Raw genomic sequence first — 27,799 nt, 5'->3', positions numbered from 1 at the left:
GTGCATCATTTACAGCCCAAGGCCTGGGTGGTCACAGTCCCAACCCAGCTGAAAGCATGGACCTGTTAAGTATTTTTTCACCTAAGAGGAATCTCTACCTTTACAGGACGAATTTCTGTGTTTCTGCACGTGAATTTAGTCCTCAGTATAGGACCAAAGTGGATTTCTAAAAGACTGGCATACTCAGCAAATGTTGGGAGTCTGGGGAGCATGTCTAGTTTCTGGAAACCACAGTTTAGGAGTAAGATGTGAGTGCAAACCCACAGTAACCCCAGGAGAGTCTGGTGAGTGGATGAGTCCTGCCCAGGTAATAGAGTTAAATGTGCACAGGGTTCTTTAAACATCCAGTGATGCATCGATGAATATTGGTGGAACACCCACTGTTTCCCAGGCTCTGCTTTAGGTGTTTGGATTGCAGCATTGAGCCACCCAAAGATCCCTCCTCTTACAGAACTTACAAACTAACAAAGAAAGGTCACTATAAACAATAGGCATCATAAAGAAGTTGATTCTATACTAAGTTAGGAGGTAAGAAAAAGAAGTAGAGCAGGGTAAGAGAATCAGGAGTCCCAAGAGAATGGGGAGGGAGACCAGCTGGAATTTTTTTTAATCCTCATCTGAGGTTATGTTTTTAGTGATTTTGAGAGAGAGAGAGAGAGAGAGAGAGAGAGAAAAATATTGATGTGAGAGAGGCATCAGTTGCCTCCCATATGCACCCCAGGGATCAAAATTGAAACCTAGGTATGTGCCCTGACGGGAAATCAAACCTGAAACCTTTTGGTGTATGAGACGACACTCCAACCGTCTGAGCCACACCGGCCAGGTCACCAGCTACAATTTTAAATAGAGTGATCAGAGCAAGATTCATCAGGAAAAGATGTTTAGGCAAAGACTTGATGGAGGTTGAGGAAAAGCACAACGGGAACAACCAGTACCAAGACCTACAATGGAACCTCCCTGGTTTGTTTGAAAAGAGCAAATATGGCCGGGGGGAGAAAACCTCGGACGAGATGGATGGGACAAGGATTTAGAGCTCATGTGCCTAGAAAAGTCTTCAGGCCGTGGGCAGACTGTTGGCTCTTTCTGTTGAGTGAGCCGAATTTCCTTTGTTGGGGTTTGAGCCCGGAGGTGACGTGATCTGATCTGTCTCTCATCCTGACTCCTGGGAATGTCAGGAATTGACTGTAGGTGGCAACAATGGAGTTGATTTCTGGAGGACTCAGGGTGGCATGAGAGGAGAGGAGACGGACACCAATTTTCACTGAGTGCCCTGGGATTGCTCTTCATAGCTACTGTCTCATTGCAGAACGCTGCAGTGGGAGGTGCGTGGGCCGTGGGTCTATGAGCTTGGCTTCAGATTCTGCCTCTGCCAGTGTCCACCAGAGCATCTCTACTATCTCTCCTATTAGCCTCAAATTTTTTCACCTTTAAGGTGAAGGTTAGTGTGCCTCGCTCATCGAATTAATTCCAAAAGAAATGCAAGCCAAATAATTTGCACTGTACCAGGCACATAGTAGGCACTTGAAGAAGTTAAAGGGAGGTTCTTTCTTCATATCCTCAAGAACAAGAGCCTTCCTAAGATGGTAATTCCACAGCCTGGAAGATTTGTACATTTACCGTCTTTATTTTAAGTTGGTTTGCTTGAGTAATTAATTCAACGTGAAGATTTGGTTGGTGAGGTGCCCAGGATTTTAGTAACTGAGTTCGCTGAATATGAAAGGTCTTTAAGGATGAAAGATAAAATAAAGTCTGTGCTGCTACAACTCACATTTCTGTAAAGCAGATACCTCGTTCCTGATTGGTAAATCAGCCAATCATATGAATATAATAAGGACATCACATTGATTCACACATGACTTTTTCCCAACATGGTATAGTTTAGCATCGCTAAGTAACAGCAGCCAAAATATGAAGTTCACCCACACAGGTGAATGCAGGGAGCCACCAAGAAGGCACACAGTTCATACAAGGCCCATCGACCTCTTGCCTTCCTCTCAGCTCAGATGGTCAGGCTGGGGAGTCTCGGTGTCACCTCTCCCTGATCTTTCCATTTGGGCCTGCCTATAACCCTACAGTCTCACTGCTCCCTTAAACTCCTTTCTACCCAGCTACCATCACTTCTCTATCGACAAAGCAAAGTCTTGTGTTTGCTGCAGCCCACCTTTATTTATTACCTGTGTTATGTTCTGGATACCTGTTTGCTCAGATTTGAAGTGGTCTACCCTGACCTAGTTTGTCCTGTATGCGCTATAAATGTAATGCAAGCTTTTGCAAAATGCGAGATCAATTACCTGTGTTATGTTCTGGATACCTGTTTGCTCAGACTTGAAGTGGTCTACCCTGACCTAGTTTGTCCTATAAGCGCTATAATGTAATGCAAGCTTTTGCAAAATGCGAGATCGGTCAAGGAATGTATATTGCGTTGTAGCAGAAAGGCATCTGCCCCACACACACCAGAACAACGCACAGTTGAAAATGGACGTGGCCCTGAGTGTGGACAGGAATACACAGCCACAAGGGACACTGGCTCTGGAGCCGTGAGCTCACCTCAGAGCCAGAGGCTTCCAGTCTCTGGGTGGGTGACCTTGGGAACATTGTTTGACCTCTCAAAGCCTAAGATTCCTCCGTCTTTAAAAATGGAACTGGCGATATCACCCCCACTACCAGCATGTTGCGAGGCTAAAACAAAGCAACACGTGGGAAAGCACGTACTGCGTGGCAGCTGTCAGAACGCTGCACGCATAGAAGCTGCTTATAAACAAACAAGGTTCTAATGAAGTGGTTTAGAACAAGTCGTCTTCACAGCAGCACGAGGTCAGGTGGAGGTCTGCAAATCAATGCCTCGAATTGATTTCAGCAGAACCGTTTTTGTGCATTTGGAGCCCAGCTTAACGCTGAGTCACACACAACGGAGGGATGGGAGAACCCTCCACACCCAAGTGAGAAGACACCTTCCCCTTGGGGGTGACACCCTACAGCCATTCGACTGGCTCACACCCAAGCTGTGTGTTCAGGATGACACTGAGTATACATGTGTGCTTGGGGTCCTTTTCTCTATGTGTGAAAAATACAGCCGAGGAGAAGATAACGCTCCCACGCTGGCAAAGACGAGATCATTTGTAAGTGGCTTGTTAGGGCGCACACATCATTTTCCTGATCAGCGGCAGTGAGGCTGCATCCAGGAGCTGATGCGATTCATCATGTTATTATATATTTAGGGGCTTTTGGAAAATGCTGTTATTTACTCAACCGACTGTGTATATAGACTATTTAAAGCAGATTTTTGACCCAGTAGACTGTACCAGCCCCATCTATTGTCTCAATGAGCATGTGGGGACTCTTAAATATGCAGATTACTGACACAGCAGACAATGAGCGCTGGAAACAGGCTCTACATGGTACGTTCAAGTCGTTGGGGGATGATCTGTTTCTCAGAAGCACTTTTAAGGCAGACCTAGTCCTACAGCCAGGCTCGATGGAAAACCTATCTTCATGGAGGGGACTCTGGTTTGGGGGGGAAAACTTTTGATTTCTAGAAATAGGGTGCTTTTATTAGCATTGCTTTATGGTCTACCTATTTATCTATGAAATTTTTAAGTACCTTTTCCTGAATGCCAAGCAATGCCACCAAGAGCTTAAGCCTGTTTTATTCTAACATGCAAAGAAGCCATTCTGTTGCAGTTATTACAATTGTATTCTTTGATTTAAAGTAGGAATGGAGAACCATCTATTAGACAGTGAGGCCTTTGTTTGAAAGTAATAAATATTACCTCTGGCTCACTTGAGTCAAAACAAGGCATTTGTTGGGAGGAGTATGGAGTAGCTTACCAACAGAGAATGAGCCAGCAAGCCTCTGGGGACCAAGGGGGCAAAATCAAATGATGAACTTTTCATGGTGCTGTTGTCAGGATGGGTCCACCCCAACCATTTCCCATCCTTCAGTCGTGGGGTCAGAATTCACATTCCATGAAGCAAGAGACTGATTGGCCAAGATAAGTTCATATGTCCATACTCAAAACAAATAAAGAAAACACCAAAAAGGGAAAGAAATGAGAAAGTTCTCATATTTTTGTTTTGCCTTTTTGCTCTTTAAACAGAATATTAGATATTTAAACACACACGTGTTGTCTGGATTGTTCTGGTTAGAAAATAGTCCAGATGAACTGCAGTCTCATTAAATCAATCTCCCAAAGACCTGCGTCGACGTCCCGCTGGCTCCTTCCCACTGTGCCTGGAAGGGAGAGGATTCGCACAGCCCAGATCTGACATCAGTCCAAACTGATCTTACGCCTTAGAAATTAAAATCTGCTACACAACCTACTTTAACAGCAAGAGGGGAGATGATTTCAATTATTAATTCATTCAAATTGCAAAGGCTAAGGACACAGTTGGACAGGGCAGGGCACCCCCACCAAGGCGGCCCATAGTGGGGAGTGGATGAGGTTCTGACAAAAGCAGACAGTAGTCACCTCAAAGACCCTGCTGTGCACGGGGATGAAGCAACAAACGAGACAGACAAGCCCCTGTGCTTGCAGGATCAGACTCAGGTTGGAGAGGAAGATTTCCATTGCAGGGTCTCTCAACCTCGGTGCTGTTGACATTAGAGCTTGATCGTTCTCTTTTGTGGGGGCTGTTCAATGTAGTAGGATGTTTAGCTGCATCCTTGACCTCTACCTACTAGATGTCAGTAGCATCCCACCCCATCGCCCTACTTGTAACAACCAAAATGTTTTCAGACACTGCCAAGTGTCGCCAAGGGGGCAGAAGCACCCCCAGCTAAGCCATCAAAAATGTGCATGGTATCAGCCAGAAGCAGAAGTTGGAGCCCACGTGAGTGTCTAATCAAGTGTGCACTGGGACCCTCTTTGGGTCAACATCGTTTCTGCTGTTCCATTTAAGCAAGATTCTCTGGTGCTGTGTGCAAGACCCTATGGAAAGTTGTAGAATACAAAGCCCACAAGGAGAGGAGAGCATTAATGGAGCCTTGTTGTGTGCTAAACACTCCAGGGGCTGGGCCCGTGAAGATAAACATCAATAGCATCCTTACTCTTAAAGAGCTTACCACCTGGGATCAAGAATCACAATTTGACTCATCTAGTGGTAGCCATGGGTCAAGTCCTATGGATCACAAAGACTCTGTTTTGAGGGATTGGAGAAGGCCATAGGGAGGAGATGGCCTGTAAATGGGGCTCAGAATTTTCAATAGCCAGTGTGTAAGTAATACAGAATCAGGTGCTTGCCTGGGAGCACCAACCCCAAATTTTATAATATTGACTTTCTCATCATCATGGATAATTCTTGGACAGAATAGCAAAAGGAGATTGCCTTACACTTTGTCTGACAAAAAATATTGTATTTTTCCATCATGATCATTAGGCACTAACAAATGTACACACCAAGGAATAAACCAATGCCTCATGCAAAGTACATAGCAAGGTTAATGTGCAAGTATCTATAAAAATGTATCTAACTTATAAAGTAACAGCTATATAAAACTATGAAATATACATAGACTAATGGATAGATCATGAAGCTCTCAATTGCAAGAAACCCACTGCAAACTATCTTAAGCAAAAAAGGGATTTATTTGTTCATGAAATTTCAAAGTACAGTGACAGTCAAGCTTCAGGCAGAGTTGGATCAAGGTTCTAGCTTCGATTGGTTGCAGTTTTCTGGGCTCTGGGCTCCTGTGTATGTTCGCTTAGTCTTTAGGCTGCCTTCCCTCGTGCAAGTGTAATTGCTTCCAGCACTTCATGAGATTGTCTACTCATGCATGAGAAGAGTATCTGTTGTCTTAGGTTAGGCATGAATCACCTAAGGAAGCCACTCTTGCCAGGTGCTTGGTTTAGACAAGTCGGGGCCCACACACACACACACACCCCAGTAGTGCCAATCCCATGCACACTGAATAGATTGGGGAGCGTGTCTTAGGTTAGGCATGAATCACCTAAGGAAGCCACTTTTGCCAGGTGCTTGGTTTAGATAAGTCGGGGCCCCCACACACACACACCCCAGTGGTGCCAATCCCATGCACACTGAATAGATTGGAGAGCAACCACATTATCTAATATGATGTAATCTGGATTACTGGTGATCTGTTCAGTTTTGCCCAAGAATTAGCAAATTTCTTATTTAAATGTTTAAAAGTAAAAAAAAAAATTGACAAGACCTTGGAAAGGCCACCAATGTCCCCTTGGAAACTTGATCGTTAAGTATAAGTGCTAATTGCCTTTGTATCTCCTAAGAGTCATTCAAAGGCGTTAGAGGCTACATACACTAAGGTGTTTCTGATCATGTGCCCATGCCTGGCCCCGCTTCCAGGTCAGAAAGCTCTGCTTCTTTTTATTGTGATTCCTCCAGGAAAAGGAAAAGATCCTTTATAGCCAAAAGCAAAGTAACTAACCAATTAGCTGAACACCGCCTTTTTTGTTGTTAAGAAAAATATGTATGCATATATTATTATTTTTTAGAACTCGGCTTTCATAAGAGTGGTTTGGGAGCTGGCTGAGAACAAACAGATTTTTAAAGAAGAGGAAAATACATAAAACAGAAGAAAAGGCCAGAGAGAATATCAAAGGACAAGACAGTGGAAGTCTTGTGAGCCACCTATAGGTGCTCACTATTGGAGGCTGGTAGACCACCAGCTAGTCCATCCGCTCCCACTGTCCTCTCCTGGGAGAACAGCCAATTTAGTTCTATCTGGGGGGAAGGGGCGCTAATATAATGACCTCAAGACTTTTCCTATTTACCCCTATCCTTTATAGGTAGGGACAGAGAAAAGATGACAAGCCTTGAAGGGACCATTCTTGAAGTAGTCCTAACCTAAAATCAAAGGGTCAAAACCCTGGAGAATTTTCCATTAGATTATTCAAGCTGTCGATTCAAAAAGATCGAAGACCTCTGTAGCTCCCAGAATTTGGGCCGTTTCCAAGAACTGCTTCATCCAACTGTCCAGCACGGGTTTGGCCTCAGATCAGACTTGCTGTTTTATGTGAGTTGCCTCATTTAAAAGCTAACCTAGTTAATTAAGAGCTGAACTAGGTCAGGATTTATTTGACAGTTACTGGAGTTATTTAGAAATGCTAATCCCTTTCATCATTCCCTTTTTTTGTTTGTTTGTTTGTGTCTTGTAGTATAAAAACACTCAATCTGATAAGGGGATTTAAAGGAATCCAGAAGGAATTGATTGAGAATAATGCTAGGAGCCTGCTGGATTTTTTTTTTCAGACAGCACTTGAAAAAGTAAATACTAACAATCCTGAGAATCCTAATCATGTTGCTCTTCATGACTAGGGATTTGTTCTTGTAATAATAATAAGAGGGGATGCACATCCAGTACTTATTATGATCAGGGATTCTGAGCTCTCTCCAGTTATCTCAGTCCTCACAATCATCTTTGAGGCAGGTACTATTCTCATCTCCAATTTACAGAGGAAGAGATGGAGACCCACAGAGGTTGTTAGGTAGCTCACGATGAGAATGTAAGAAGGGGCAAAGGTGGGGTTTGAACCCAGATAGGCTTGCTCCAGACGTTCGGCACGTTATAATGCCGGGGAGAGTGGTGCACACATTTTCTTGTTTGGTTTTCTTTTAATCATAGAGAGTTTCTTCTCTGTGTGGCCCCCTGCTTCACAGACAACTAGAGAACAGATGAGAATCACCCTTTCTCAATGCCAACACCCAAAGCTGCCACTGACCTTGACTTTGAGGCATTTCTCAATTGTCAACCTCGGGCTAAATAGTTCTCCATTGTTCAGGGCCATCCTGTGCATTGCAGGGGGGTTGGCTGCATACATAGCCTCTCTTCCCACTTGATGCCAGTAACACCCCTTCTCCAGCTGTAACAACCAAAGAGGTCCGCTGGGACACAAATTCACTCCTGCCTGAGCACCACTGAGTTAGTGCGATGGTGACCCGATTGGCTCTGGAACCACGTGCTATTCTGTAGAGTCCAGCCGCCAGGAAGTGGTCCAATAGACTCGTTCACCTATAGTGCAAAGACAAGATAAGGGAGTGAGTCTTTATATCTTACAGAGATGAGTTCTTGGTCTGCCTCACACCAAGTGAACAAAAAAGTCAAGTAGTAGGGTGTGAGGCAAGAAGCAGCAGAGAGAGAAGTTCCAGGGTTGAGGAAGGAAGGGTCATTCTGATGACCTTGAACCCTCACCCCACCCATCCCTGGCTTCCTTTGCCTCCCAGGCAGACCATGTGGACACCTCCACCACCCAGCAGGATATCCTGTGGAAGGGGCTTTTTTGTCATTTTCTATGGCTTGAAATGGATTAAGACCAGTGAGTACAACCTAAGTTTGTCAGCTAGACAAAACCATGCTTTACGGATGCAATCACTCACTCGTTCAGTTATTTCTTCCTCTATGCAACACACATTTGACCAAGTTGGCCTGGACAGCACGGGATATAGTGGTGAGCCAGACAGAATCAACCTGCTTCAGGGAGCCTTACTGGGAGGACAAATGAGTGAATCGGGGGGTGGGGAGGGATAATTACAAGTTGACATAAGGACTATAGAGAAAAATGGGGGGTGGAGACTGAGATAGAAAATAACCTTGGCAGTTGGGGGTCTGGGGTGAGTGCGCGGGAGTTACAGTGGTCAGGGGTGAGCTCTCTGAGGACAGGCATTTGAGCTGAGGCTGAAAGAGTGAGAAAGACTTTGACGTAGAAAAACAGCAAAGGCTTCCACTTGGGAGAAAATGAATTTCAAGGGCTTTAAAGAAGGAAAGAATTTGGCAAGTTCGGCAACAGGCATTAGAAATTTGGCTTTAGAGACCTCGGCAAAGAGGACAGTGATGGGACTGAGGTCTGAGGTGGAGAAAAGACGGGTCATTTGACTAAGAGACCAGTGAGGAGGCCACAGCATCCCCACGGAAGACAGGATGGCCGCTGACCGAGGCGGCACGGACATGGCTGAGAGCTCATCATTACATAAAAGGGTACGGTCTTTTTTTTTTTTTTTAGTTTTATTCATTTCAAACAGGCTGGATCCGGCCCGAGGGCCGTAGTTTGCCCACAGCTGCTCTAGAGTCCAATAGACCCAAATTCAAGTCCCAATTCAGCTGGCTGTCTCTGGAGACGTAATCAGCATTCTCTGCCACTCAACTTCATCATCTCATGTGAAGATGGAATTTGAACAACATACAGTGCTATTGAGGGGACCAAGTCATGGGACAGGTATAAAGAAATTAGGGCCCGAGGGCCGTAGTTTGCCCACAGCTGCTCTAGAGTCCAATAGACCCAAATTCAAGTCCCAATTCAGCTGGCTGTCTCTGGAGACGTAATCAGCATTCTCTGCCACTCAACTTCATCATCTCATGTGAAGATGGAATTTGAACAACATACAGTGCTATTGAGGGGACCAAGTCATGGGACAGGTATAAAGAAATTAGCCCACCGGCTGTTACATATGCATTGCTCTCAATCGCTGATCGCTAGTAGGACTTTTTAAAGTAGAGCATAAGCTGCCTCAAAGCTGGGAGTCCCAATCACTGAAAATTCCGAGGATCGGTGCAGCGGGTACTTACCTGCTGATAAAAGGATTAAAGCACATCTGGGAAGCTTGAGCTAAGAGTTCTCCGCAGTCCATAGATTTGATCAGATTGTATCAGGGAGGAAACCCTGCTCCGCTCCAGGTGGGAGAATGAAAGGGATGTTAGGAATCTGTACACCGTGGTCCTCTCAGCCAGGATGGTCACGTGATGATGCTGGTGGGGAATCCACCATGAAGAAGAGTTGGGAAGAACTGAAGAAGACCAGGGCAGGGAGGTGCTTCCCTGGCTGAGGACTGAGCCTAAGACATGAAAGGTCTTTGCACCTTGACTTCTGTGATCCTGGAGACAGCAAAGACATGTCGCTGAGAAGCAAAGGCCGGTCACTCTCTGACAGCGTCTCTGAGGGAGCAGTGGTCTTTTTTTCTCTTTCTTTCTTAATGGGAAGTGGTCACAGCCATGAACTTAGCAAAGCAGCAGGTTAAAATTGGTCCGTTCTTGGCTAATGCAGTTAGACATTTTTGAGAAAAGGCAATGAGAAGTGGTCATTATCCATTATCTGCATGAAATATTTCAGAGAAAGAAGCAACATTTGCGAAGGAGAGAGAAATATTTCAGAGAAAAAAAAAACATTTGAGAGAGAGAGAGAGAGAGAGAGAGAGAGAGAGAGAGAGAGAGAGAGAGAAGATGTTTGACTTGAAGCCAGACAAGAGGGAAACAAGATCACCTCCTCACTCTGTGGGATGGCTGTGCTAATGATGTTATTTCAAGTAAACTGGGAATATCTGTTTGACAAAATACAGATGGTGCATCAGTTTCTCATACTTTCAGAAGGTTGTTCTGGACAATGATTCTCTGTCCCTTTTCTTGGGGGAAAAAAAAAACTGGCAGAGTTTTGATTTAGTTTAAAATAGCATTGACTTCGGTACAGAGACTGAGGAAAAGGGAAGAAGCCATCGTAGAGTCTAGAATCTAACAGACCCAAATTCAAGTCCCAATTCAGCTGGCTGTCTCCGGAGACGTAATCAGCATACTCTGCCACTCAACGTCATCATCTCACGTGAAGATGGAATTTGAACAACATACAGTGCTATTGGGGGGACCAAGTCATGGGACAGGTATAAAGAAATTAGCCCACCGGCTGTTACATATGCATTGCTCTCAATTGCTGATCACTAGTAGGACTTTTTAAAGTAGAGCATAAGCTGCCTCAAAGCTGGGAGTCCCAATCACTGAAAATTCCGAGGATCGGTGCAGCGGGTACTTACCTGCTGATAAAAGGATTAAAGCACATTTGGGAAGCTTGAGCTAAGAGTTCTCCGCAGTCCATAGATTTGATCAGATTGTATCAGGGAGGAAACCCTGCTCCGCTCCAGGTGGGAGAATGAAAGGGATGTTAGGAATCTGTACACCGTGGTCCTCTCAGCCAGGATGGTCACGTGATGATGCTGGTGGGGAATCCACCATGAAGAAGAGTTGGGAAGAACTGAAGAAGACCAGGGCAGGGAGGTGCTTCCCTGGCTGAGGACTGAGCCTAAGACATGAAAGGTCTTTGCACCTTGACTTCTGTGATCCTGGAGACAGCAAAGACATGTCGCTGAGAAGCAAAGGCCGGTCACTCTCTGACAGCGTCTCTGAGGGAGCAGTGGTCTTTTTTTCTCTTTCTTTCTTAATGGGAAGTGGTCACAGCCATGAACTTAGCAAAGCAGCAGGTTAAAATTGGTCCGTTCTTGGCTAATGCAGTTAGACATTTTTGAGAAAAGGCAATGAGAAGTGGTCATTATCCATTATCTGCATGAAATATTTCAGAGAAAGAAGCAACATTTGCAAGAGAGAGAGAGAGAGAGAGAGAGAGAGAGAGAGAGAGATGTTTGACTTGAAGCCAGGCAAGAGGGAAACAAGATCACCTCCTCACTCTGTGGGATGGCTGTGCTAATGATGTTATTTCAAGTAAACTGGGAATATCTGTTTGACAAAATACAGATGGTGCATCAGTTTCTCATACTTTCAGAAGGTTGTTCTGGACAATGATTCTCTGTCCCTTTTCTTGGGGAAAAAAAAAAACCACCTCCAAACTTTCCAGTCTTGGCAAGAACTACATATGTGCAAGTGTTTATACATGCGGATTCAGGGACAATGTATAGAAAATCAGCAGGCACATTTTGCTGCAAATAGTTGTGACCAGTTGAAACCTCGAAGCCTAAAACTCACACGTGGGTTGGAGAGTCTCCTCCCACAGGGGAGTTTCTGCTTCCTGCTTCAGTGCACGTAGCTTTGTGCCCTGCTCCTGATTTATGCATCTCTCGCTGTGAGGATAATCTAAGGACAGGGATTTCTAAACTGGAACTTCCAGAAAGCTTATGATGTGGCCCTCGTCTCACCCTTCCTCATGAATATTTTTTCTCACTCTGCTTTTTAACATTGTCACCATGACATCGCCCAGTACTCATACGTGCTGGCTGAGATCCTAGGTGGCTGAGCACAAAGCATTTGTGGAGGAGACCTTCTGCCTGGAGCATTCGTCATCCCTCTCAATGCAACACCCAAGGCCTCTAACAAAGATCTCTCCTCTCGGATGGCAGTTACTTCATTTCTTGAAGATTGCAGGCATTATCATTATGGGTAATGACCTAATAAGTTGCTATTCGATGTTTGCACATCACTCCTATGGAAATTCCAGGCACACAGACCACTGGCTCCTTGTAGGAATGATTTAATAGCGAGCAACAAACCCCAAACTGGAGGAAACTCTTTTCTGTGCATGACACAGACCAAGCTGGCTCATCTCCAATGCAAATGCCATGGAGAAGCTTCTGGCGTGGGGCAGGAGTGAGAGCTAACAGACTGCCACGGCCAATGGGTTCCAGCTCTGGGGGTGCAGGTGGCGATCAGGACGTAAAGTGCTAGAACGGGCCTGGCTGGTGAGGCTCAGTTGGATAGGTTGCTTGTTCAATTCCCAGTCAGGCCACTACCTGGGTTTTGGGCTTGATCCCCAGCAGGGGGCATACAGAAAGCCACTAATAGATGTTTTGGCCTCTCTCTCACCCTCTCCCTTCCTCTCTTTCTAAAAATCCATTTTAAAAATCTTTTTAAAAATAAAGTGCCTAGGACAGGCCTGGGGAGTCCAGAGGTCGTCCTCCTGACTTCCACACTTTATCATATTTGATCCTCCTAACCGTAAAGTGAATACCGCCATCAGGCTCATTTTACAGATGAGGAAGTTGAGCCTCTGGAAGTTCCAGTAACTTTCCCAAAATCCCATTTCCATGGTCATCGGCAAATTTGAAACAAGGCCAGTAGGCCATCCTGTCTGTTCATTAACTGATCAGCACTTGAATCAGTGACTTCCATTTCTCTCTTGCTCCGTGTTTCCCATTACAAACTGGGAGCAGCTGTCTAGGCCAAAGGTGTTTTGTCTTATTTTTTTAAGATTTTTTATTGATTTTGAGAGAGAGAGAGAGAGGAAGGGAAAGAGAGAGTGAAAGATTAGTTGGCTGCCTCCTGCACACCCCCTACTGGGGATCAAGCCTGCAATCCAGGCCTGTGCCCTGACCAGGAACCAAATGTGTGACCTTTCCATGCATAGGACGACGCCGAACCCACAGAGCCGCACCAGCTGGGTCCGTTTTGCCTTTTGATCCCCGGAGAGGAAAGGAGTTGGAATTCTCAAAGTCGTATTCTCTTTTCACAGAGCTGGTACCCACACACTCATATGGACCTGAGCAGGGAGAAGTCGATTGGCTAAATATCTTGGTACTAATTACAAATTTGCCCTGTACAGCAGGCATGTGTACCCCCCACGGATCTTGTTCCAATTACAAACTGGGAGCAGCTGTCTAGGCCAAAGGTGTTTTGTCTTATTTTTTTAAGATTTTTTTATTGATTTTGAGAGAGAGAGAGAGAGGAAGGGAAAGAGAGAGTGAAAGATTAGTTGGCTGCCCCCTGCACACCCCCTACTGGGGATCAAGCCTGCAATCCAGGCCTGTGCCCTGACCAGGAACCAAATGTGTGACCTTCCGTGCATAGGACGACGCCCAACCCACTGGGCAACACCAGCCGGGTCCGTTTTGTCTTTTGATCCCTGGAGAGGAAAGGGACTGGAATTCTCAAAGTCATAGTCTCTTTTCACAGATCTGGTACCCACACACTCATATGGACCTGAGCAGGGAGAAGTAGATCGGCTAAATATCTTAGTACTAATTACAAATTTGCCCTGTACAGCAGGCATGTGTACCCCCCACGGATCTTGTTCCATGATTTCTATTCCACGACCTTGGGGTGGGGCTGAGAGTTTGCATTTCTAACAAGTTCCCAGGGGATGCTGCAGTGCTGGTCCAGGGCCGCCCTTTGCCCGGACACAGCCCTGGGAGGTGGGCAGCCCTGGGACGGTCACTGCTTTTTGGGATCGACAGATGATAAAGTCAAAGAGCTGGTATGAGCAAGCACCAGAGAGGCATGCCTGATCTTCAGTCTCTTTGCCTCCCTTGGGTCCCTTGGTTCAGGGTTTGCAAATGGATGGGCCCCAGACATACTTGATTTCATCCACCTGGTTTGTCCACACAAATTATCCCAAACCCTAGACGCCCCTGGCTGCTCCTTGAGTAGCAGCTGCGCTCTTTCAGTGTGGCATAAACCTTCCAGTCACCCACAGCCCCGCTGCGCCTCTCTAGTGGGCGCCAGATTGTCTCCCTCCTGCCTGACCTGCTTTGCCCGTTTAAGTTACCTGCCTTCCTCCAGGAATGCATGACCTTCCCCCCTCCATCCGTGTGCAGCTTCTCTCCACGATGCCCCTCTCTACCCGCCGTGGCCTTTGGAGAGCACTGTGATGCAAGTCGCAGTGAAACTCGACTTAAAGTACCTTGCATGTGCCGGCTGCATAAAGTCTCTTGATTAAATGAATAAACAGATGAACTTCACAGGCACGGCCGAGTACTCACTTCCCCTCACTTCGACTAGCTTAGGCCTTTTCTGCTGATGACCGAGAAGTGGACAAAGTCACAAAACATGATTAGAAGATAACTTGACAGTCCAAAGAGCTGTGGCGATGGCCCAGGAGAGTGCCCACCACAGGAGCACAATAAGTAAATGGACTTTTTGTTTCATACAGACCCCACCTGTTAGGCATCCATTGCGCTTGGAGAGTGCTCCAATCCACTGAATGGTCTGCAGGAAATAACAGGAGAGACGTTGCTGTCTTTAATGACTTTCAGAAAGTTCTCCCTCCATCTCGGCAGAGCACTTAGGGGCTTGGGAGAAGTCGCTCGTCATGGCACCCAGTGCATCTTCAACATCCCTTTCGACAGAGAGCTCACCTGGCCCTGTGTTCATAGAGGAGGGAATACGCCTTCCCCCTCCATCCGGGTATAAAAGTCACACTCATGCTGAGTTCTGCATGGTGTGGCAGGGATAAAAAGCCACGCGCCATGAATGTTGTTTTTCCCGTTGAAAGTGTTCCTGTTAGAAATGTGCGTGAACTTTGATGATTTCTTTAGACGGCAGGAAGGCCAGGCCTTGGCTCGTGTTCCTGGGCTCTCTGTAAAGTGAATGGTGTCAGCCTATCGCCTCCTGAAACACAGAGCAGATAGGTCCCTTCAACCCAGGGCCAGGCCACCACCGAAGTGGAGCTCAGCCTCCTTGCACTAAATCCTCCATCTGTTCCTCAACCTGCCAACAAGAGTGCCAATTAGTGCCAATAATTGTAGCCGTACTCGACCATGGTCACCAAAACACTAGAGGCTCATGACAGGGAGACCTCCTCTGTGTCATCAGTTAGCGTATCTACGGGGTACATGGCAAGAAACTCTTGCAACCTCCTCATTTACGTCCGCCTGCCCACTGGAATCTTCATGTGATTTTAAACTGTCATTTAGTGGGGCAGATTGGCGAAAATGATCCTGTCACCTCCGGATGTGTTTTTAAATGAGGTCTTGGTTGAATTCTGGGCTGGCGTCTGAGATCAGCTTTATATTCTATGTCGTGATAACTCCGCTGCCACTTTAGAAACCATCAGTGCTTTACCGAAACACTTTATTGTGGATTTTCAAGGCCACCCCACAAATGGACACCCAGCAAAAATATATGTCATTGAACAACAGGCCACCCCTGAATTATTTTGCACAATTTCATTTAAATCATTCTGACTAGACATTTCTGGAGCAATTGAGGTGGTATTATTTTTTTGTTTCTCCTTGCTTTGTTTTTTCTAACCTTTAATATAAGAGGTGATTTCTAAATATTACAGGTTTATTTCTGAAATTCAAAAATGTGCAACATATGTATTCCTCTAATACATTTCTCCTTTTTTAAGCCAAGACTTCAGGGGAAGCCCTCCCTGATGTTTGTGTAGTGTGTCTGTTGGGACAGTGCATGCACCCTGTCCATGACAAATCAGTCTGTAGTTTCGAAGTTCCCATGTGTGGGTCTTTTTTTAATCAAAGTCTGCTCCGCCAAAGGGTGTGTTTTCTGATGTTTTGCAGTCTTGGTGCTTATCTGCACTCTTCACACTTCGAAGTCTAAATCCACAGCTCAGGGATACCTAGCAGCAAAGTTGGAGGCTGAGTTGTTCCAAAAAGATGACGTAGGCACAGTCCTTCTGATTTCTTCATTGAGAAAACTTGATCGGGTAGTTCTAATTCACACCTGAACAATGTTGGGCAGGGGGGTGCTTTACCCATCACAGGTGCCAATTACATGGCTGAGAAGCGGAGCCAGAGTTTACCCCTGGAGTAGCCCCCTTCCATGGCATGACCTACCTATTCACTCATTCACTTAGAGTTCATGTGCATCATTCTGTGCCAGGGTGTGCCCTCAGTGCTGGGGGGAGCAGGGCCTCTGTCTTCAGGGGGACAGAAATTTGATCTTTATATCCAGGGGGAGGAGGCAATCAGAAACAAACAAGATTTCCAAGTGTACTGGGTGCGATAGGGATTTCAGCACGTAGATTGATAAGATCTAGAGTTGCACAGAGAGGGGCCATTTGAGCTGAAACCTGAAGAATGAAAAAGAAGCAACTATGGGAGGGTCCAAAGAAAGAACTTAGCAGGCAGAGAAATGTCAGTTGCAAAGAACCGTGTGAAGGGTGGGTGGTGAAGCAGGAGCAAGCGGACTGCTATGCCTTAGGCATGGACAGGGAATGCCCTGCAAGAGCAACAAAGCAGAGAGGCCAGGCCCAATCCTCACACTCTATGGACAGGGAATGCCCTGCAAGAGCAACAAAGCAGAGGCCAGGCCCAATCCTCACACTCTGTGCTAAGGGCTTGAATTTTATTGTAGGTGCAGCAGAATGACATTGCAGGAGTTGAAACAGAGCAATGTCACCACCTAATACCTTTCACAAGGAATGTGCTAGCAGTTCTTTGAAAAACAGGCAGGAGTCAGTCAGTCACCCAAGCGAACAACGATGGTGGACCCGGCAGAGCGGAGGCCGGGAGTGGAGTGGAAAGTAGCTCTCGTGTGGGTCGCTCATGCATAGCACTGACAGGGTTTGCTCATGAGTCAGCTGTCCTGGCAACGGAGACGCTCCCTGTGGCCAGAGTCGGACAGTGGGAAGGGAGGAAATGAGGAATTTAGTTCGGAATGAAAGATCTTTTACCTGGAATCAAGGAGATTCTACGGATCTTATCCGGTGCATAAGCTTTAGTCCTTTCTCACCGTGTCTCAGTGGAATTGCAATCGTCTTCTTTTGCTAAATAAGTATTCATAAGAATCAACTTGCCACTCATCCACTTCACCAAGGCTCACACATGAAGCAAGCTTATTAAACAAATCATCGGGAGAGAAAGAGAGAGAGAGACAGATGCTCATTATCCGGCCCAATCACCCCCTTCTGGCTGCCCTCCCTCTCCCGCCTCAGCTGCCCATGGCAGACAAAACCACTTAAGTGAGGTGAGCAGTTCTAAATGTAGATTAACATGTGTTTTTAAAAATTACTTGGAACCCGCCGCCATTGTTCTAATACACTGACTTTGACGGATGCTTCGGCACTTTTTTTATGAGGCTCTTCAATGCGTTACCTTATCGGGTGCATAAGCTTTAGTCTGTCCTGCAGAAGAAAACAGACAAGAAGGGTCTCCCAGCACGAGTTACTCTCCTGTAAAGGCGATAGTAAACATGCTAATGCCTAATTAAGCAGAAAATTCTATCTGTACTGCGGGGGAGGTGCTGGCTGCCTCCGACTTCTCTTCTGGGGAATCCATTTAGAAGGACAAAGTGGATTGTGGAATTGAGCTGGTCCAGAGAGCTCAGCTTCCAACTGTCAGCAGAAAAGAAAGAACACTTCTCTCCTCCTTGTGCAAAAATGACTACACAGGCTGGGGTGTGTGTTTGGGGGGGGGGTGCACATGCACACACATGTGTCTTTCATCAACCCACACAAAATAACATGAATTACTTCCCAGCTTCCCACTAAGTATCAGGCCCTGTGCTAGGCACTGAAAATACTGAGACGAAAAACCTTAGCAACGCCCTTAGCCAGCTGTGATGACAGAAAGCCCTCTTTTTTTCCTAAATGTATTCCCTTCTGTGTGTGTGTGTGTGTCTGTGTGTGCATGTGCGCACACATTTTTCCTTGTGTCTATAGTACATTCCCCATACATGTGGTGACTATGTCTTAGCCGGAACAGTAGTCTTGGGTCATGTGTGTTGTCCCAGAGCAAGAGTGACAATGCCCCTCTAGTTCTCAGGAGGGATCCCTCTTGGTTGATAAAATTTGCCCAATTCTTTGAAGCACTTTGGTTGGCTCTGTAACAATTTTGTTTATTAATTTCGTAATAGATGTTCTCCTTGAACTTAATGATATGACTCCTTTTGCAAACATACAAATTAGTCCAAGAAAAAAGAAAATTCGGTGAGGATGAGGGGGTCATCTAATTCAGTCATTTGGCTATTTTTGAAGCAGGGTTTTCTTGTAAGCAATGACCACTTATTAATGGTTGTTTGACCAGATCGAGTAGCTTTTGTGTCTGGAAATTAATTTATGGAACTAGAAACCAGCACACCAGTTTCATGAAAATCCCACTTGTCAACTTGCTAGGAAAGTGAAAACACAACATCAAGAGCAATAAAATACTGAGCACGGCCATGAATCTGGTAGCCGGACTCAATTTTTACATTTCATCTTGTTTGATGGTACCGTGCCCTTAAAATCGTGAGATCTTGTCCCCAGAACTCCCACAATTCTCCCCTCCGAGGTGGTTATCCATTTAGTGACATTTCAGTGAACTTCCACTGCTAACCTGTAACGTTGAGGTCTCTGCAGTGTTTTCTTATTCAGTTGGTTGGTAATAGGAAGAGAGTGGAGCCTGGTGGTTAAGACCATGGATTCTCTCATCAGACAGGGTGCATGTCATGACTATGATACTAGCTGTGTGGTCTTGAGCAAATTTCTTAACCTGAAAGCCTCAGTTTCCCCATCTGGGAAATGGAAATAATAATAGTTCCTACTCCATGTAGGTATGTGATGAAACAAAAGAATGTATTCGCAGTGTGGTCAGCATAGGTCTTAGGAGAGTGATTGCTCACTAATATTCCTCCTCAGCAGCAGGAGCCTTTGGGGTTCCTACTGCATCTGCTTTATCCCAATAACCCCCCTTCCCTCCGAACCCTCCGCCTGCCTACAGGACAGACCTCCAATGCATGATCCCTCTTCCCATTCCCTGGTGAATGGGAATATTGCCATTGCCCTGGGGTTTCTCCCACCTGCACTGAGGGAGAGATAGAGGCTCAGAAGGAAGGCACCGCTCTGAGATCATGCAGGCCTTGCAAATCTAAGGCCAGATCACCCTTGCTTTGATGTTTCTTTGGTTGCATTTTATCCATGTGGCTCTGAAAAGGGCTGGTGAAGAAAATGAGCACCTGGGCACAAATAGTCCCATTCCTCATCTCCACGAATGGCTATTTGCCCATTAATTCCCTTTGCGCCCACTCTCTCATGCCTTCATTTTCCCTATGCAATTATGCGTCCTAAATCCTTTCAGAGAGGAGAAGGCATGCATCCCCAATAGCATTTTGCATCTACAAATCAAACGTAAAATTGGCACCTCCTGAAGGTTCCCCACAAATCACAGTGCATTTGAAATTACAGGCACAAGACAGAGGGAATTTTCCACCGGGTCTGCAAAGGTTTTCATAAAGCTGTTTGAGAATAGTAAGATAGTCCCCAAATCTCCCATTCTGACACCATTTGCTATTATTGTAAAATCATTGTTTGCTGAGCTTACATAATTTTTTGGCTATCAATGGAAGATCTTTTCCAGGACTCCATAATCTCTCTTCCTGCTGTGTGATGCTCTACAAATAAAAATGTAACAAAAGGACACCAGCTATCATGAATATGAGGCTGTACATTCAGATTACTTCTGAGCACTCAAAACTGACTTGTTAAATGATCATATGTCAGTAGACCCAGGTGTCTTGGTAAACCTTACCATGGAGATGCCAAGGGCCAAGTCTTAGCTTTCTAATGCACAATGTCCTTCTCGGTAGAGATATATCTTTAATAGGCTTTGGATTTTACTCCAGCTTTCCTGAAAGTCACACGCATGAACTTAGCAACTGTCCCATTAAAGGAATATTAGAGTGCTATTCCTTAGCATTCTAGGCATTTGTGAGGAACTATAGCTCCCGCCAAATAAGAAACCAAGGAGGCCCAAGCTGGTTTGGCTCAGTGGATAGAGCGTCAGCCCACAGACTGAAGGGTCCCAGGTTCAGTTCTGGTCAAGGGCACGTACCTTGGTTGCAGGTTCCCCGGCCCTGGTCAGGGTACATGCAAGAGGCAACCAGTCTATGTGTATCTCTCACATGGATGCTTCTCTCTGTCTCTCCCTCTTCCTTACACTCTCTAAAAAGTGAATGGAAACATATCCTCGGGTGAGGATTAACAAAAAAAAGGAAGCCAAGGAGGGTTAGGTAGCACGAAGGGCATCATTGGGCTTTTCCTGTATCCATTGCCTACCGTTCATGCACGTGTAGACGGATTGCTCTTCGGTGGGATGTGGAAAGCCCTTGCCCCAGTGGAAATCAGGTGAAACCTGTGACCTGGTGTTGATATTTCATCTCTTCCTGTCTTGCAGGCTACGCCCAGGAGGAGCAGCTGAAGGACCAGGAGGAGATAAAAGAGGAAGAGGAAGAGGAGGAAGACAGCGGTTCCGTGGTCCAACTCCAGAGCAGCAATGACCCCGGGACAGACGAGGAGCTAGACATGGGCCCGGAGCCAAAGGGCTGCTTCAGCTACCAGAACTCCCCAGGCAGCCACTTGTCCAACCAGGACGCGGAGAGCGAGTCTCTGCTGAGCGACGCCAGTGACCCCGTGTCCGACGTCAAGAGCGTGTGCGGCCGGGATGCCCCGGACAAGACAGCCGGCGCTCGGCCCAAGCTGCCCGGGGAAGCCCACAACTGCATGGACAAAATGACGGCCGTCTACGCCAACATCTTGTCTGATTCCTACTGGTCGGGTCTGGGCCTGGGCTTCAAGCTGTCCAACAGCGACAGGCGGCATTGTGACACCCGAAATGGCAGCAGCAAGACGGATTTTGATTGGCACCAAGACGCTCTGTCCAAAAGCCTGCAGCAGAACCTGCCCTCCAGGTCAGTGTCGAAGCCCAGCCTGTTCAGCTCGGTGCAGCTGTACCGGCAGAGCAGCAAGGCGTGCGGGAGCGTCTTCACCGGGGCCAGCAGGTTCCGCTGCCGCCAGTGCAGCGCCGCCTACGACACCCTGGTCGAGCTGACCGTGCACATGAACGAGACGGGCCATTACCAAGACGACAACCGCAAAAAAGACAAGCTTCGGCCCCTGAGCTACTCCAAGCCCCGCAAGCGGGCCTTCCAGGACATGGACAAGGAGGACGCCCAGAAGGTGCTGAAGTGCATGTTCTGTGGCGACTCTTTCGACTCCCTCCAGGATTTGAGCGTCCACATGATCAAAACGAAACATTACCAAAAAGTGCCTTTGAAGGAGCCAGTCCCCACCATTTCATCAAAAATGGTCGCTCCAGCGAAGAAACGCGTCTTTGATGTCAACCGGCCATGTTCCCCGGACTCCACCACGGGGTCGTTCGCAGACTCGTTTTCGTCCCCGAAGAGCAGCAGCCTGCAGCTGTCCTCCAACAACCGCTACGGCTACCAGAACGGCGCCAGCTACACCTGGCAGTTCGAGGCCTGCAAGTCCCAGATCCTAAAGTGCATGGAGTGTGGGAGCTCCCACGACACCTTGCAGCAGCTCACCACCCACATGATGGTCACAGGCCACTTTCTCAAGGTCACCAGCTCTGCCTCCAAGAAAGGGAAGCAGCTGGTGTTAGACCCGCTGGCGGTGGAGAAAATGCAGTCTTTGTCGGACGCGCCGAACAGTGATTCTCTGGCTCCCAAGCCATCAAGTAACTCAGCTTCCGACTGTGCAGCTTCCACGACTGAGATAAAGAAGGAGAGTAAGAAAGAAAAGCCAGAGGAGGCCAACCAGGAGGAGAAAGCCGTGAAAAGCGAGGACTATGAAGACCCTCTACAAAAGCCTTTAGACCCCACAATAAAGTATCAGTACCTGCGGGAGGAGGATCTGGAAGACGGCTCCAAGGGTGGAGGGGACATCCTGAAGTCACTGGAAAACACCGTCACCACCGCCATCAACAAGGCCCAGAATGGGGCTCCCAGCTGGAGCGCGTACCCCAGCATCCACGCCGCCTACCAACTGTCGGAGGGCACCAAGGCCTCCTTGCCTCTGGGCTCCCAGGTGCTGCAGATGCGGCCTAACCTCACCAACAAGTTGAGGCCGATTGCTCCCAAGTGGAAAGTCATGCCCCTGGTTTCCGTGCCCACGAACCTGGCCCCGTACACTCAAGTGAAGAAGGAGCCAGAAGACAGAGAGGAAATGGTGAAGGAGTGTGGGAAGGAAAGTCCCCGCGAAGAGGCCTCATCTTTCAGCCACAGTGAGGGCGAGTCCTGCTCCAACAGCGAACCCCCTTCCGAATCCAAAAAGGCTGAGCCTTGTCCCCCGAAGGAGGAGGACAAGCCGATGAAAGAGGGCGGTGAGAAGGAGAAACCCCAGCCCCTGGAGCCAGCGTCTCCCCTCAGCAATGGGTGCGCCCTCGCCAACCACGCGTCGGCCCTGCCGTGCATCAACCCGCTCAGCGCGCTGCAGTCCGTCCTGAACAACCACCTGGGCAAAGCCACGGAGCCCCTGCGCTCCCCTTCCTGCTCCAGCCCCAGCTCAAGCACAATCTCTATGTTTCACAAGTCAAGTCTCAGTGCCATGGACAAGCCGGCCTTGAGTCCTGCCACCGTGAGGCCGGCCAGCGTGTCCAGGCGCTACCTGTTTGAGAACAACGATCAGCCCATCGATCTGACCAAGTCCAAAAGCAAGAAAGCCGAGTCCTCGCAAGCACAATCCTGCACGTCCCCACCTCAGAAGCATGCTCTGTCTGACATCGCCGACATGGTCAAAGTCCTCCCCAAAGCCACCACCCCGAAGCCCGCCGCTTCCTCCAGGGTCCCGCCCATGAAGCTGGAAGTGGACGTCAGGCGCTTCGAGGATGTCTCCAGTGAAGTCTCGACGTTGCATAAAAGAAAGGGCCGGCAGTCCAACTGGAACCCTCAGCACCTTCTGATCCTGCAGGCTCAGTTTGCCTCCAGCCTCTTCCAGACGTCGGAGGGCAAGTACCTGCTGTCCGACCTGGGCCCCCAAGAGCGAATGCAGATCTCAAAGTTTACGGGACTCTCGATGACCACCATCAGCCACTGGCTGGCCAACGTCAAGTACCAGCTTAGGAAAACGGGAGGGACGAAATTTCTGAAAAACATGGACAAAGGCCACCCCATCTTTTATTGTAGTGACTGTGCCTCCCAGTTCAGAACCCCTTCTACCTACATCAGCCACTTAGAATCTCACCTCGGTTTCCAAATGAAGGACATGACCCGCATGGCCGTGGAGCAGCAAGGCAAGGTGGACCAAGAGATCTCCCGGGTGTCGTCGGCTCAGAGGTCTCCGGAAACCATAGCTGGCGAAGAGGACACAGACTCTAAGTTCAAGTGTAAGTTGTGCTCTCGGACATTTGTGAGCAAACATGCAGTAAAACTCCACCTAAGCAAAACGCACAGCAAGTCACCCGAACACCACTCTCAGTTTGTAACAGACGTGGACGAAGAATAGCTCTGCAGGTATGGGTTTGCTCCCAGGTGGTGTGACGGTGGCCTTGGAGGAGTTCCTTGAAGGGAGATGGGTCTCTTAGGCAGCTAACGTCTCCCCGTACCAGAGGCCAGTAGCCTGCTGGAATAGGACTTAGTTTTACAAAGACTAGAACCTGATAAATAAGTCCTATCTGTTCTCTCATTCTCTCCACTGTAGACTTGGGCATTAGCATGAAATGGGTTTAGGGAGATGGAGCTCAGAGGTTCCCGCTTCATGATTCGTGATCCCCGTAGTTTCCCAAGGCCCAGCTTGCCAGGGCCGCCCAAGGCTACACGTCATTTTAATTAGTAAGTACTAATTTCTCTCCCATCCCATTTCACCACCTCCCCTGCCCATAGGAATGCTAATGACTTAGAAAGTGAGACAGAAAAGGCCATCCACAGAATAAAGACTGTAGAGTTCCTGGGGGCAGCCACTGTGCAGATTTCTTAATCAGCTTATGAGTAGTTTAAAGTTGTCTTTATCATCATTACTTGTAATCAATGCTTTTTGCAGCTACTGTCAGCACTCGCTCCCTTCTGCCCCCTTCCCTTTGCTCATTCCTCCCTTAGGCTTCCCGTGAATGAGCATCTGCCCTGAAGTCAAATGGTAGAAAATAGTATTCTCTGCACAACACTGAGATGAAAAGAGAGGAGGCTTATCTTCTTCTCTCATCTTCCGTTTTCCCTAGGATAGACTAATTCCAGAGTCCACCTGTACGGAAGATGGGTGCGATGCATGCCCTTGACATTGTATTTTACAGAAAGAAGCAAGTGACTTTCTGCCCACCCATTGCCAATGCACATGGGTCTCCCAGCTTCAAGATGACTTGCATCATGTATCATAGAAGCTCTGTGCCTTGTAGAGTCACCAGTGCCCAGACTGTCAATGTCGTCCCAGAAAGAGGGCAGAGGCCAAGGTCAGATACCTTGGCAGACTAGTCACACTGGCCATCTTCAAATATGTTCGAGGCTGGGTCTTAAATCCCCTTTCTCTCAGTTTGAATCTTCTCTGCTGCCTTTTCTCTTCCCTCCATCATGACACCGCCCCATGTGTTAGGGACCCTCACATATATTCAGGGTGTCTTCCACCACAGGCCACACCCCACGCTGACTTAAAGCTTTGGCATTTGCTGGTCGAGTCTATGTTATGCTAGGTTACAGATGAGCTCTTTTGATTATTCTCAATAAGACATGAACAGCTATGAATAACAAGGTAGAAGCCCTCACCATCTCCAATGGTCAGAGTGTTTGTTTTTCAATAGGAGGCTTTCAGGTCAAGCCACAGAGGTATGAGCACTAGCAGGGTCCAGGTGGAGACAGGTGTGTATATAACATGGCTTCAGGCTCACTTCCCAACAGGGAGGGAGGCTGGCAGAGTATGAGATGGTCACATGAAATAAAGGGTTAAAACGTCGGATCTGGGACTTTCAGTGAAAATATCTAAGACCTTGTGATAAAGGGTATGCCATCCCATAATTCCAATGGCTCTCTGGGCTCCAATGAAGACTATTGTTTTGTTTGCATGTTTTTATCATGATAATTAAAACGTGTTACTGGCAGATTCATCTCTTGCTTTCTAAGCATGATTTGTTCAGCTCGTACTATTGAAAGAAACGCTGAAAATCATCTATTGAATCTACACATGAGCTTGGAGCTCGGCAAATCTATTTATTTGCTCTATAACATTTTAAGTTTTATGTAACTTGCTATTACGCTTTTCTGGTCCTTCCAAAACAAATGGTGAATATACACAGAATATCCAAAGAGAAGAGACATGTTGCCAATCCCATAGTAGTAGGTTCAAATCATGGTGAAAAGGACAAATAGGTAATGTTTATTTGTGCTACAATAAAGACCAATTTTCCACCTGCTAGGTTTGTAATCATTTTTTAAATTAATATCACTGCCCAAACATTGTGATGTGGAAGTGGAGGGGGGGGGAGAAAAAGAAAGCCAGCCATGGTCAAAATCCGAAATGTGCTTACCTGTTCTAGGGAAGCAAAGGTAAACCAATAGTTGGGGGGAAACCCACACAAAAGGTACTGACAGCTGTTAAATGCGTAGATAGGAGAGCTCTGTTCCTCATCTCTCTGCATTTGTTCAGGAATAAATATCTCTGGTTTGGTCTTTTGGAGCCCATATTACAGGGTTATCCTTCTGTGAAATCTGCTCCATCCTGACAGAGACACCGTGAGTCTGAGATTCTGAGGGGGGGCACCGCAGAAACACAGGTTTGAGTATTTGGGACTCATTTCAAGCCATTGGAGTGTGCGTGTGCTGTGTGACCATGAAATCGGTGCGGGTGTTAAGTGTGTTTATGGTGTTCTAAACATAGGCCCATCTGCCGGAACGGTTTCCCATGGCACAAAGGTGGCTTTCAGAGGCTTTGGTCACTTAGAAAAGAATCCCTGAGCCCTCGGATCCTCTTTTGGAACAATATTTATGCCAGACCTTGCCCACTGCTTAGAATGATGCATATATGGTTTTAAATGATCGCCGAACGAGATCACTGCTATCTGGAACTCTGATTCTCATTGGTGTGCGCAACAGCATAAATCGCACAAAATGACGTGGCATTTTAGAAAGCATGATCAAGATTTTGCGAGAAAGTTGGGGGCTTTACTGTATCTATATTCCCTATAGGATGCCAATTTTGACCTGAATTTTCTTTCCATTCTTGGGTATGTCTTAAATCCTGCAAATTGCTCTGCCAAATGTTAAATACCACTTTTCATTAAATAATAATTAGCAAATATTAAATGTGCATCCCTATTTTAGGAGAGCAGTAATGTGAAAGTATTTCAATTGGTATTGGTATATACTGTACCTTTAAAAACCACATGCTCTTAAACAATAGAAATTAAATAAAAAGCAAATTAATGAATCTAAAATTCATAAGGACTTGAAATTTTAGTCATTACCATGTGATATGGTGTATACATTTAGCAGCACATTTAGCCTTGAAATCGGTGGCAGGAATGAATTCTAGTCCAATGAGCTGCCACCTTTGATGTGGATGATTTAATAAAAATCCATGTTCATGGTGAACAGCATGTAAGGTTGCCAGATAAAACATAGGATGTCCGGTTTAATTTGAAGTTCAAATAACTGAAAAACATGGGTGTTTTTTTTTTCAGTTAAAATGTGTGTGTGTTTTTTTCAGTTCAGGATAAGTGTGTCCCAAATAGTACAGTAGCCATATTTATACTAAAAAAAAAATTCATTGTTTATCTGAGATTCAAATTTAAGTGGGAATTCTGTATTTTTATTGGCTAAATCTGGCAACCCTAACAACATGGATTATCTGACGATCTGGAAGAGCAAAATGGCTAGTCTAATTTTTTTTAAATTACAGTTGACATATAATAGTGTATTAATTTTAGGTGTACAGCATAGTGATGAGACATTTATATAACTTACAAAGTCTAATGCCCACCTAACATCATACAAAGTTATTACAATACTAGAGGCCCAATGCACAAAATTCATGCAAGAGTAGGCACTCCTTCCCCCATCTGCTGGCACTGGCTTCCCTCTGGCACCTGGGACCTGGGCTTCCCTCACAGCCTCGGCTTCATCTGGAAGGTCATCCAGAAGGACATCTGGTCTAATTAGCATATTACACTTTTATTATTATAGATTATTGACTATATTCCCTATGCTATGCTTTACATTCCCACGACTGTTTTTATAACTGGCAATTTGTACTTCTTAATCCCTTCCCATTTTCACCCATCCCCCAACCCCACTCCCATCTGGCAACCACCAATTTGTTTTCTGTATTTATGAGTGTATTTCTATTGTGTTTGTTCATTTCTTTTGTTTTTTAGAATTCACATATAAGTAAAAGCATATGGTATTGGTCTTTGTCTGACTTATTTCACTTAGCACAATACCCTCTAGGTTCATCCATTTTGTTGCAGATGGTACGATTTCACCCTTTTTTATGGCTGAGTAAGATTCCATTGTATACATGCACCATGTCTTCTTCATCCAATCTCCTATTGATGGTCACCTAGGTTGCTTCCATATCTTGGCTATTGTAAGTAATGTTGCAATGAACCTAGCAATGCACATGTCTTTTTAAATTAGTGTTTTTGGATTTCTTTGGATAGATACCCAGAAGTGGAATTACTGGGT

At 46.4% G+C, this 27,799-nt stretch overlaps 1 protein-coding gene across 4 annotated transcripts in view; it reads left to right on the top strand.

Annotated features, from left to right (window-relative positions):
• Positions 1-27,799, top strand: part of TSHZ2 (teashirt zinc finger homeobox 2) — a 443,028-nt gene that overhangs the window by 231,403 nt on the left and 183,826 nt on the right. For 2 of the 4 annotated variants that reach the window (XM_014539661.1, XM_014539662.1), the window contains exon 2: positions 20,572-26,878. In XM_014539661.1, coding sequence (XP_014395147.1) covers positions 20,572-23,639 — 3,068 coding nt within the window. In that variant the 3' untranslated portion in view covers positions 23,640-26,878. Of the gene's footprint in view, positions 1-20,571; positions 26,879-27,799 lie in introns of those variants that run through there. The other 2 variants (XM_005866185.1, XM_005866184.2) reach the window with 2 other exon arrangements.

This window comes from Myotis brandtii, unplaced genomic scaffold (assembly GCF_000412655.1).
Source record: "Myotis brandtii unplaced genomic scaffold, ASM41265v1 scaffold225, whole genome shotgun sequence".
NCBI classification, from domain to species: domain Eukaryota; kingdom Metazoa; phylum Chordata; class Mammalia; order Chiroptera; family Vespertilionidae; genus Myotis; species Myotis brandtii.
Note: the sequence above shows the minus strand (reverse complement) of the source record. Positions and strands in the feature narration are given on the sequence as shown.